The 12,112-nt window shown below is 38.0% G+C and overlaps 1 protein-coding gene across 7 annotated transcripts in view; it reads left to right on the forward strand.

Annotated features, from left to right (window-relative positions):
• Positions 1 to 12,112, forward strand: part of RYR2 (ryanodine receptor 2) — an 827,636-nt gene that overhangs the window by 477,105 nt on the left and 338,419 nt on the right. For all 7 annotated transcript variants that reach the window (XM_059882653.1, XM_059882647.1, XM_059882648.1 and 4 more), the window contains one exon: positions 4,071 to 4,174. In XM_059882653.1, coding sequence (XP_059738636.1) covers positions 4,071 to 4,174 — 104 coding nt within the window. The remainder of the gene's footprint in view (positions 1 to 4,070; positions 4,175 to 12,112) is intronic.

Raw genomic sequence — 12,112 nt, forward strand, 5'->3', positions numbered from 1 at the left:
TGCTACTAGTTTGCAGATGCTGAAAGGGAGCACAGGGCTTCTGAGCCAAACTGACTGTGGCCAGTTACGCTTTACCTGGTCTGAGACTGATGACAGCAACATCGGGTTTTACATGCCTCCAGTGGGGAGATTAAGCACTTAGTCTGTTGCTGTGGTGCTGGCACCTGGCACCTTTCCTGGGACAGGGAATAGACCAAATACTTGCTGAAAGAATGAAATGGTTTTTGTCTTAGGTCTTACTCTGGGCAAGCACAACCACAAGTGTCCTATCAGATCAGTAATTTAGGAGAGTCTAAGACTGACATGTGAAGAGGTTTCACATTGTCCTTCCATCTCATAATTGACCTTGTGTCTTCTTTGATTCGGGCTCTCCTAAAACTCTTTTCGGATCAGTGTCTTTGATCCCTGACTTTATCATCTCTGTTATTCTAGACTTAGGTACACGTCTTACTGAGACCAATTCCATAAGTTCTTTAACATTTTAAATGGTGTGTTCCAGTTTTTCTCTGAGTTAATATTTTAGAAGCTTTATTGAGATATAATTCACATGTTATACAACTCATCCATTTAAGGAGTGCAGGTCCATGTTTTTTGTTGTTATTTTTTCCTGTCTGTCAGTAACCTTTTATTTTTTAATTTAGTAATTTTTAATTGAAGGATAATTGATTTACAGTATTATATTGCTTTCTGCCATACAGCAACATGATTCAGCCATAGGTAAACATATGTCCCCTCCCTCTTGACCCTCCTTCCTACCCCATCCCACCCTCCAGGTTGTCACAAAGCACCAGTTTGAGCTCCCTGAATCATACAGTGAATTCCCATTGCTGTTTTGCATGTGGGAGTGTGTCTGTTTCCATGCTGCCCTCTCTGTTCATCCCGTGCTCTCATTCCCCCCTGCCCCATGTCCACAAGTCTGTTCTCTATGTCTGCATCTCCACTGCTGCCCTGCAAATCGCTTCATCAGTACCGTCTTTCTAGATGCCATATATATGCATTAATATACAATATTTGTCTTTCTGACTGACTTCACTCTGTACAATAGGCTATAGATTCATGCACCTCATTATAACCGACTCAAACGGGTTCCTTTTTAATATTCCATTGTATAGCAACTGTGTCTTTCTTTGGAGTAATTTGAACTCTTGAATAAATTATGGATTTTTGTTTTTATTTTTTGCAAAGAAATTTGAACTCTTGAATAAATTATGGATTTTTGTTTTTATTTTTTGCAAAGAAATTAGTTTATTTAAATGTCTTTGGGGTGTATTTCACTGGAGCATCTATTTTTTTAAATTAATTAATTTTTTTTTAATTGAAGGGTAATTGCTTTACAGAATTTTGTTGTTTTCTGTCAAACCTCAAAATGAATCAGCCATAGGTATACATATATCCCCTCCCTTTTGAACCTCCCTCCCCATCCCACCCCTCTAGGTTGATACCAGGCCCCTGTTTGAGTTTCCTGAGCCATACAGCAAATTCTCATTGGCTATCTATTTTACATATGATAATGTAAGTTTCCATGTTACTCTTTCCATACATCTCACCCTCTCCTCCCCTCCCCATGTCCATAATTCTATTCTCTATGTGTGTTTCTCCATTGCTTTCCTGTAAATAAATTCTTCAGAACCATTTTTCTAGATTCCATATATGTGCATTAGAATACAATATTTATCTTTCTCTTTCTCACTTACCTCACTCTGTATAATAAGTTCTAGGTTCATCCACCTCATCAGAACTGACTCAAATGTGTTCCTTTTTATGGCTGAGTAATATTCCATTGTGTATATATACTACAACTTCTTTATCCATTCATCTGTTGATGAACATCTAGGTTGTTTCCATGTTCTAGCTATTGTAAATAGTGCTGCAGTGAACAGTGGGATGAATGTGTCTTTTTCAATTTTGGTTTCCTCAGGGTATATGCCTAGGAGTGGGATTGCTGGGTCATATGTGGTTTTATTCCTAGTTTTTAAAAGGAATCTCCATAGCGTCTTCCATAGTGGCTGTAGCAATTTACATTCCCACCCACAGTGCAGGAGCCTTCCCTTTTCTCCACACCCTCTCCAGCATTTATTGTTTGTAGACTTTTTGGTAATGGCCATTCTGACCGGTATGAGGTGATATCTCATTGTAGTTTTGATTTATATTTTGCGAATAATGATAGATGTTGAGCTTTTCATGTGTTTGTTAGCCATCTGGATATCTTCCTTGGAGAAGTGTGTGTTTAGGTCTTTTTCCCGCTTTTTGATTGGGAGCTCTATTTTATGGAAAAACATCAGGCAGATCCATTCAAGCCTTCATCTATCCCGTTTGCATACTATTTGCCTGACCTTGTATTTGGTACTGTGGTCCTCAGATTGAAAAGACCTTGTTTTAGTGAGTTTGCCTTTTTAAAGAGCTTCTGGTTTAGCTGAGTAATAGACACACACACAATTACAAGCTAAGAACTATGATGGATAAGCTAACTGTAAGTGAGAGATATTTACAACTCTCCTGGTGAAATCAGGGAAGGCTTCCAGAGGGTGGTAAAGACTTGATCTGAGCTCTGCTGTTCCTGTGAAAGAGCAGTGAGCCTGGAGGCAGGAAAAAGGTCGGGGAGCAGACTCAGGTGAGAGGTGGTGAGGCTCCCAGTTGTGTGCTGGCAGGAGGAATGGAGAGAGATGACTGCAGCTGTTTTGAAGTTCAAGTATGGGAAGTGGTTAAGAGAAGGAAGGAAATCTGGATAGATTTCTTGTTTTAGCTTGGGCACCCAAGAGGATGATGGGGACAGTTACTCTGTGGTGTAGAGAGTAAGTGGAAATTATATAGATAGAGAGTAAATTGTCTTTGAACTTGGGCACATTCATTTTTACCTTTATATTTAGCATTTAGTGTTTGGTTTTGTAACTCATGGCTTCATTTCCTCACTTACACCCTTAAGTAAATAAGCTATGTGCTCTTAAGTCCTGTTCATTCGCAATGATCAAGAAAGAAAAGAATAACTATCTTGTTTTTAACTTGTCAGCTCCTGAATACTTTAAAAAAAATTCTTGCTCGTGTTTTCCTACTTTTTCTGTGACATTTATAAAACCTGGTAATTATTCGCAGGGAGTAATTTGTTCCCTGAGAGCATATGGCTGTGATTGAGGTGTCACCACAGCAGTAATGCTTGTGTAATTTAGGCCTCTAAGAAGACAAAAATCTAATTACTAATGCAAGGATATGGAACATCTTTCGCATTAATTCAGTCCCAAAATCTTGAATTTAGTTTATTCTGATTGCTCGCACTTTCAAGGATTAAAATGAAAAGTATCTGTGGGATATTACCTGGCTTTGGTAAGGCACTGGAGTGACTTGTGAGAGCAGAAGTAACTTACATGGGATGAAATGAACAGCTGGAAGGAACCACCACCAAGAGTTTGTATCAATCAGTCATGATGTTAATTGATGTCTAATCTGTATCTAAACATGTAACAGTAACAACTGAGTTATTACTACACCTTCTTACCTAGAGTTCCTTTCAGTTTACAAAGCATTTGTTGCTTGCCTGCCATATGCCAGGCATGTTCTTGGTGCTGAGAATACATTATTAAAGAACAAAAGAGGCCAGTCCCTGTTCCTTGGGTCTTTCATTCTTGCAGTTGCAGGAAGACAGACAATCCCATAAATAAGACCCTAATCTGTTAGCCAGTGGTAACTGTTATGGAAAAAAAAAAAATAGGATGAGTAGCAGATTGGCGGATTAGGAAGGTGGGCAGGACAAGCTGCATTGAGAAAGTAAGGTTGAAGCAAAGGCTGTAAGTTGCTGTGAGAGCGGGCATGGAGGTTTCAGGGCAGAGCAGACGTGAAGCTGGGACTGACTGGGAATGGTGGCAAGGAGAAGACGTGAGGTAGCCCAGACAATGCCAGGTTTACCACTGACCTTGAGCATTAGCCATGCCTGAGGGATGGCAGAGGCAGCCTTGCTGGGATGAGGGTCTCAGTTTCCCTTCTTGCTTCCCACTTCACGTTCCTCCATGCAATGGGATAACCATCACTAGTATATGATCTTTGAAACTGTTATATGCTGATTTCCTGTTCTGTTTCAGGTTAGAGATGACAATAAGAGACAGCACCCGTGTCTGGTGGAGTTCTCCAAGCTGCCTGAACAGGAACGCAATTACAATTTACAGATGTCACTTGAGACCCTGAAGTGAGTTTCTTAAATTTCTCATTTTCCTCTCTGTATTCCCTGAAGGAAACAAGGTGTCGATGTTACAGTTTAATTTATTTTAGCTCCAGTTAGATTTTTTTCATAATGCATTGGTGGATTCAATCAGTATTTTTTTGGACTAGGCATTGAGCATGTTACTTTATGACTTTGTGCTCTCTGTGTTTCCTAAAGGGTACTCTATGGATGTTTGTGGGTATTTGGGAATATAAGGATTTTGCCATTGTATTCAGTACTTCCGAGATTGTCAGTCATAAATTGTTACTGGTGTGTGACAAGATAAGCGAAGATATGAAAACGACTGTTTCAGAATTTTTATACCACTTAAGGTATTGCGTTGAGCTTTGAATAATGACATGCACTATTAGTGTTAGTAGTAATACCATGTGCTACTTTATACTGATTATTATATGTATTTATTTAGAGCTTTTTCTTTTCACTTACAGATATTGGGTTAATCTTCCTAATAACACCCTGGGCTGTGTGTTATTATTTCAGATTTACCAGTGATGTCACAGCTGAGGATTCTCATGGAGTTGTCAAATGCCTTGACAGTTAGTTAGTAGCTGTGCTAGAACAGGGGTCCAGTTTCTCTAGCTTCCCATGTAGAACTGTTTTTCACTATAAGACTTGCTGATACATGATCAGAAAATGGGATCCTTTCACTAACTCAGTAATGGTTAGACAGTTGTCAAATAGCAAGTACTTACGAAGTACTTACTAAGTATATGCTGCTGCTAAGTCGCTTCAGTCGTGTCTAACTCTGTGCGACCCCAGAGACAGCAGCCCACCAGGCTCCCCCATGCCTGGGATTCTCCAGGCAAGAACATTGGAGTGGGTTGCCATTTCCTTCTTCAATGCATGAAAGTGAAAAGTGAAAGTGAAGTTGCTCAGTCGTGTCTGACTCTTTGCGACCCATGGACTGCAGCCTATCAGGCTCCTCTGTCCATGGGATTTTCCAGGCAAGAGTACTGAAGTGGGGTGTCATTGGCTTCTCTGGAGTTTAGGCTCTACTAGTAACTTAAAAGGGAAAGGAATATATGAATACAAATCAAGTAAATGTAGAAACCACTACAGGTAACTAATGACAAAGCTTTTCTGTAATGAGGACCGCAGAACACATCACTGAGACCCGTGTACCTCCTTTTCGCATCTCCTGTCTTCCTCTGTGATCTTGATGTAAAGCTTGTACATTTAGCTTGGTAATTCATGACAGCCCGTTATTTATCCATCTCTTAAAACAAAATGCTTTTATTGAAAGTTCATGGCCTAAGATAATTTCATTAAATTTGTGGTACCTTCCCTGTAATTTTAACAATTGACAGCTAAGCCAGCTAGGCAAATCCTGGGTAACTTGTAATGTAGAAGTCTGCATATTCACATTTGGCATGTTGAGCCTTTGACTGCTACACATAATCCAGTCTCGTTTCTTTCAGTTCCTGGTGGCTGGTTTGATTAATCATAAGACTGCACACATGGGGCTGTTGCCTATGCTGAATGCTAATAAACCTTTGCAAGAACTCATTCTTAATATTTACATGGTGTTATGATGAACTCATTTCATTTCTTTAAAATTTAAAATAGAGATCCTATTATCCAAAATTCAAACTATGCCCAGTTTCAGTAGTTTAAAGAAAGTATAGTACTTTCTGTGTTTCTTTTATTCACTTGGTTAGTTACAGGCACTAGAACAGACTGGGTAAGAACAAGGAATCTAGATGATTGGATGGTTAGGATTTAAGGACTTGCTTCTCCAGAGGGAATCTTAGTATCTCTGAACCTTAGACTTTCTATTAATAGCATCAGTTTAAAATGAGGATATTAGTATATCTACTTCATGAAATTGTAGTAAAAAGACTAAATGACACCCAACTGATAAAGCCTCTAGTACCATCATGTCTAAGAGAAGAAGCACTCTATAGAGTTTAGATGCTTTTTCTTTTTTATATAAACTATGGGGGAGATTAGCAACTTTACTCATTAAATCCTGAGGAGTGCCAAGTAAAAAATAAGCAACTGATTATTTCAGAATATTCCTTATTTTGGATTTGTGGTGATTTCATGTGAATATGATTTTTTTGTTGTTGCACTTTATGTGATTTTTGTCTGGCCAATTGTTGATGAAGACAGCTAACTTCCAGATTTGAATGGTCATCTGTACATTGTACAGCACTGCAGAAATTCTGACATCCTCTTTCAAAGCAGCACTGTACCACCCTAGCCTAAAATGCCTTTTTTTTTTTAAATTGAGGTATAATTGATGTACAATGGTGTATTAGTTTCAGGAGTACAGCACAGCGATTCAGTTATCTATACACACACACACACACACACACACACATATATAGTCTTTTTCAGATTTTTTTTCCCTTATAGGTTACTGTAAAATATTAAGTATAATTCCCTGTGCTATAAGTAGGTCCTTATTGGTTATCCATTTTGTATGTATTAGTGTATACATGAATTTTGTATGTATTTTGTATACATGAATCCCAACCTCCTAATTTATCCCTCCCCTCCTTTCCCCTTTGCTAGCCACAAGTTTGTTTTCCATGTCTGTGGGTCTGTTCCTCTGTGTCATATTTTAGATTCCACATATAAGTGATATCATAAGGTAGTTGTCTTCTCTTTCTGACTTATTTCACTTAGTATGATAATCTCTAGGTCCATCCATGATGCTGCAAATAGCTTATTTCATCCTTTTTTTTATTGCTGAGTAACTGTTCCATTGTGTGTGTGTGTGTGTGTGTGTATCACATCTTCTCTATCCATTCATCTGTTAATGGACATTTAGGTTGCTTCCATGTCTTTAGCCTTAGCTACCGCTATGCCCCACCTGAAACTATAAAACTATCCTGACAGATACAGTTGAAATATTAACCTAGCTCTTCTCTTACCCATTCTGCCCTCTGTAGCCTGCTGAACTTTTTCTAAATATTTAGGTTATACCATTCTCCCTATTTGAATTCCTTCTTATTGCTCCTGAGATGAAGACAATACCCTAATTTGCTGAATGGTCCTTCAAGGTCCTTCCCTTCCAGCCAGCATCATCTTATAGGAGGCTGCTTTTATTTTCCCTTGCTTGATATCACACTAGCCTTTGTTTTGCCTTTTTGCATGTTCCTTTCCCCTTTGTGTCCGCTTTGTGTAATGCTCTCTTCCAGGCCCTGTTCTTATCCTTTATATCTCAGGTCACTTCAGGCAGCATTTGCTGAGCTGCTTGACTCAATAAAGCCCCCTTTGACAGGCACTCAGCCCTTTGGTATCTCTCAGCAGAGAATCTTTCTATGTATAATCACAGGATGGCTGCTGTACTCTACCAGACCTATTATATAAGTTTCTTTGTTTCTTAATTTTTTTTTAATTTATTCATTTATTTATTTGGCTGTGTCGGGTCTTTGGCTGAGTTGCAGCATTCACAATCTTTGTTGCATGCTGCAGATCTTTCATTGTGGTGTGAGGGCGCTGTAGTTACAGCATAAGGGCCCACTTGCTCTGAGGCATGTGAAATCTTAGTTCCCTGATCAGGGCTCAAACCCATGTCCCCTTGCATTGCAAGGAAGATTTTTAACCACTGGATCATCAGGGAAGTCCCAGACCTGTTTCTTGAGGGCAGGCATCTCACTTGATTTTAGTCACCATCATCTGAACTTTACACAGAGCTCAGTAATATTTGTCAAATGAATGAAGCAACAAATAAGCAATAAACTCAGTCTCTAGGCAGGCTTGTACATAGCAAATGCTTATCATAGAAACAGGGTGCCTTCTGTTCTCTCTGTGGCTTTGTGCCAGTCTGTCTCCTCTTCTTGTCAGTGGCCTTATACTTGAAGTAATAAAATGCCACATGAGCCTATTATTGCCCCTTAATCTTATAGTCAAGATGTACTGAATGCATATGTAAGTTACTGTGGGAGACAGAGGAATCAGATGGCGAGCTGACCCCTAGCACATCCTTTTCCACTTCCCCTACTCTGTTCTTATCTGTTAACCTCTGCACAAGCTTCACGGCTCACACTGCTCTCTCCCAGTCTTCTGCAGACCTTAAAACCATTTAAAATGGGTGAATTGAACAGTATTAAGTCAAATAGAATTGTCATAATAAAGATTACATAAAGACCATCTATATGTCTTCCTTGGCGAAATGTCTATTTAGGTCTTCCACTCATTTTTTGATTGGGTTGTTTGTTTCTTTGATATTGAACTTCATGAGCTGTTTGTGCATTTTAAAGATTGATCCCTTGTTAGTTGCTTCATTTGCAAATACTTGCTCCCATTCTGAGGGTTGTCTTTTCAATTCATTTATGGTTTTCTTTGCTGTGCAAAAGCTTTTAAGTTTAATGCTCTGTGGTGACCCAGATGGATTGAATGAATGGGGGTTATGTGGGAGGGAGACTCAAAAGGGAGGAGAAATATGTATACATATAGCTGATTCAGTTTGTTGTACAGCAGAAACTAACACAACATTATAAAGCAATTATACCCCAATTTTTAAAAAAGATCATATAAAGACAAAAGAGTTCTTACTCAAAGAACTTGGTGTGGTTTATAGTATTACATAGATTTCTTAAAAGATTTATTGTTCTCATTCAAAAATCTCCTTGAATTAGACAAAAAGTCCTTAGATATAGCATCAAAAATATCTGTAAAAGAAAACAAAATCAATAGTTCGAATCTCATTGAAAGTAGAATCTTTTGTATTACAAAAGAAACCATGTAGAAAATGAAGACATAGGGCACAGAGTGGGAGAAAATATTTATAAATCATGTAAGTTTACATTTGTTGGATTTGTGGTAAATCTTACACGTGCCAATAAAGAACTTGTACCCAGAATATATAGGTAACTCTTACAACTACATAATAAAAATACATATAGCCCAGTTAAAAATGGACAAAACATTTGAGAACATATTTTAATAAAGATATGTAAATGCCTAATACATGCATGAAAAGATACTCAACATCATTAGTCATTATGAAAATGCAAATTAAATCATAATGAGATACAACCACACATACTAGAATGGTCATAATCAAAATGACAGATACACTCAGTATTGTTGTAAATGTAGAAAAACACTGAACTCTACATGTATTTCAGGTGGGTATGTAAAATGGTCCTGCCATTTGGTGGTTTCTTAAAAGGTTAAACATAAATTTATGATACAGCCTAGTGGGAGAAATATCAATAACCTCAGAAATGCAGATGACACCACCCTTATGGCAGAAAGTGAAGAGGAACTAAAGAGACTCTTTGAGGGTGAAATAAGAGAGTGAAAAAGCTGACTTAAAACTCACCATTCAAAAAACTAAGATCATAGCATCTGGTCCCATCAGTTCATGGCAAATAGATGGGGAAACAGTGACAGACTAGGGACAACAGAGGACGAGGTGGCCGGATGGCATCACTGACTCAGTGGACATGGGTTTGAACAAGCTTTGGGAGATGGTGCAGGACAGAGAAGTCTGGTGTGCTGTAGTCCATGGGGTCGCAGAGACTCAGACATGACTGAGTGACTGAACAACAACAAAGCAATTCCCCTCCTACATACCTACACAAGAGAAATAAAAGCCTATGTTGACACAAAGACTTGTACATGAATGTTCATCAAAGTGTGTTCATAGAATCATCATACATAACAGCCCCAAACTGGAAACTGAAAATTTCAATAAACTGATGAATGGATAAACAAAATGTGATACAGTCATACAATGTAATACTATTGAGTAATAAAAGGAAATATACAATTAATATACACTACAACACAGATAAACCTGAAAGACATTGTGCTAAGTCAAAGGAACCTGACATGAAAGATTTACTATTATTCTATTCATATGAAATATTCAGAAAAGGAAATTCTATAGAGACAGAAAACAGATTAATGATTGCTTGGAGTGGGAATGATGAATGACTGCAAACAGGCTTGGAGAATCTGATGGAGTAATGGAAGTATTCTAAAACTGGATTGTAGTGATGGTCATTCAACGATAGTCATTAACCTTACTTAATGTATTAAGCAGGGGTTTCTATGTTCTAATCAGATTTCTTGGTAGGCATGTACTTGGAAGTTTAGTAACCTGGATTTGAGATAAATCTCAATATTATTGTCATCCTTGAGTTCCATAAGAGCTGGTTTGGTATCCTGCTTGACCCTTTCATACCCCTATATATTTGTCACCATAAGCAAGACACTGCCTTATAATTAACTTTTGTCTTAGTCCTCACTGGCCTATTAGCTTATCCCAGAACTTAGCACAGGACCTGGCACACAGTGGAATTCAAAAGATACTTACTGAGTAGGTAAATGAATGGAAGATGATGGTAGGGAACTTCCTGTTCCTTGGGAAGTGTTTGAACAAGCATAACCTGTGTTTGTTCTGAGTCAATTTTCTATTTTTTTGTTGCTGCTCTATCTCATTTTAATTGGCATGTTCTTTTTTTTTTTAATAATTTCATTTATTTATTTTTGGCTGTGCTGGGTCTTCGTTGTTGCATGGGCTTTCTCTAATTGTGGTGTGTGGGCTTCTCATTGAGGTGGCTTCTCTTTTGTGGAGCACAAACTCTAGGCACACAGGCTTCAGTAGTCACGTTTCCTGGGCGCTAGAGCACAGGATTAGTAGTTGTGGTCCACAGACTTAGTTGCCCTGCAGCATGTGGGATCTCCCTGGATCAGGGATCAAACCCATGTCTCCTGCATTAGCAGGCAGATGCTTTACCACTGAGCCACCAGGGAAGCCCCTTATTTGGCACATATTTTAACAAACTGTATAGCTTCAGTTAGTTCCTGGTCTTGCAGTTTAACAGTCAATCTCACTTTTTCCATATATAATCTAAAATTTAACTTAATAACAGGATATTTAAGAGTGTATATCTATATCTGTCTCCAGATTGTCACTTTTTTAAATGTTAAGGAGGATAAGTGTAAATGGATTTTAGATACTTGACTGTTCCTTTTGGAACTGACCAGACATTAGAAATTGTCATCCAAAAAGTTTATGCCATTGCATCTTATTCTATTGAAGTAGGTAGAACCACTCATTATCAGGAATACTGAAGGATGTTATTCTGCCTAAGTCTGGGGACTTTTAAGGATGAACTCTAAATGTGAATGATGATGGCCTTTCTTGGGAAAATCAACAAAAGGTAATTCATTAAAGAGAGTAAAAAAAACAATATGGAGTGTCTAAACAATGGAAACACTGTTATTGGCAAATTGGAATCCCAATTTATTATGTAAAAAGGAGATTTTTCTAGACTGGAAAGTCCAGAAAAGGATTTAAAAGCATAAGGGGGCTTAAGTATATCAGAAAAGTAGCATTTCAAATCAGTGTTAAAAATGACTTGTTCATCTGTACCATTTTTCTAGATTCCATATATATGCATTAATATATGATATTTGTTTTCCCTTTCTGACTAATGTCACTCTATACGACAGTCTCTTGGTCCATCCGTGTCTCTGCAAATGGCACAGTTTCATTCCTTTTCTATGGCTGAGTAATTTCCCTATATGTATATTACACCTTCTTTATCCATTCCTCTGTTGATGGACCTTTAGGTGGCTTTTATGCCCTGGCTATTGTAAATAGCACTACAGTGAACTTTGGGGTGCATGTATCTTTTGGAATTAAGGTTTTCTCTGGGTACATGCCCAGGAGTGGGATTGCTGGGTCATATGGAAGTTCTATTTTACTTTTTTAAAGAAACCTCCATACTATTCTCCATAGTGGCCAGAATGAGAAGGAAATCCAATAAACAGGGGTTATGCATATACATATAGCTGATTCATTTTGCTGTATGGCAGGAGCTAACATGTAAAGCAACTATACTCCAATAAATTTTTTAAATGGATTATTCAGTAAATATTTTATGGGTGACTGAGTATCCATCTGGGAAATAAAGGCTTAATCTTAATATATAT

Source organism: Bos taurus, chromosome 28, assembly GCF_002263795.3.
Source record: "Bos taurus isolate L1 Dominette 01449 registration number 42190680 breed Hereford chromosome 28, ARS-UCD2.0, whole genome shotgun sequence".
Lineage (NCBI taxonomy): Eukaryota > Metazoa > Chordata > Mammalia > Artiodactyla > Bovidae > Bos > Bos taurus.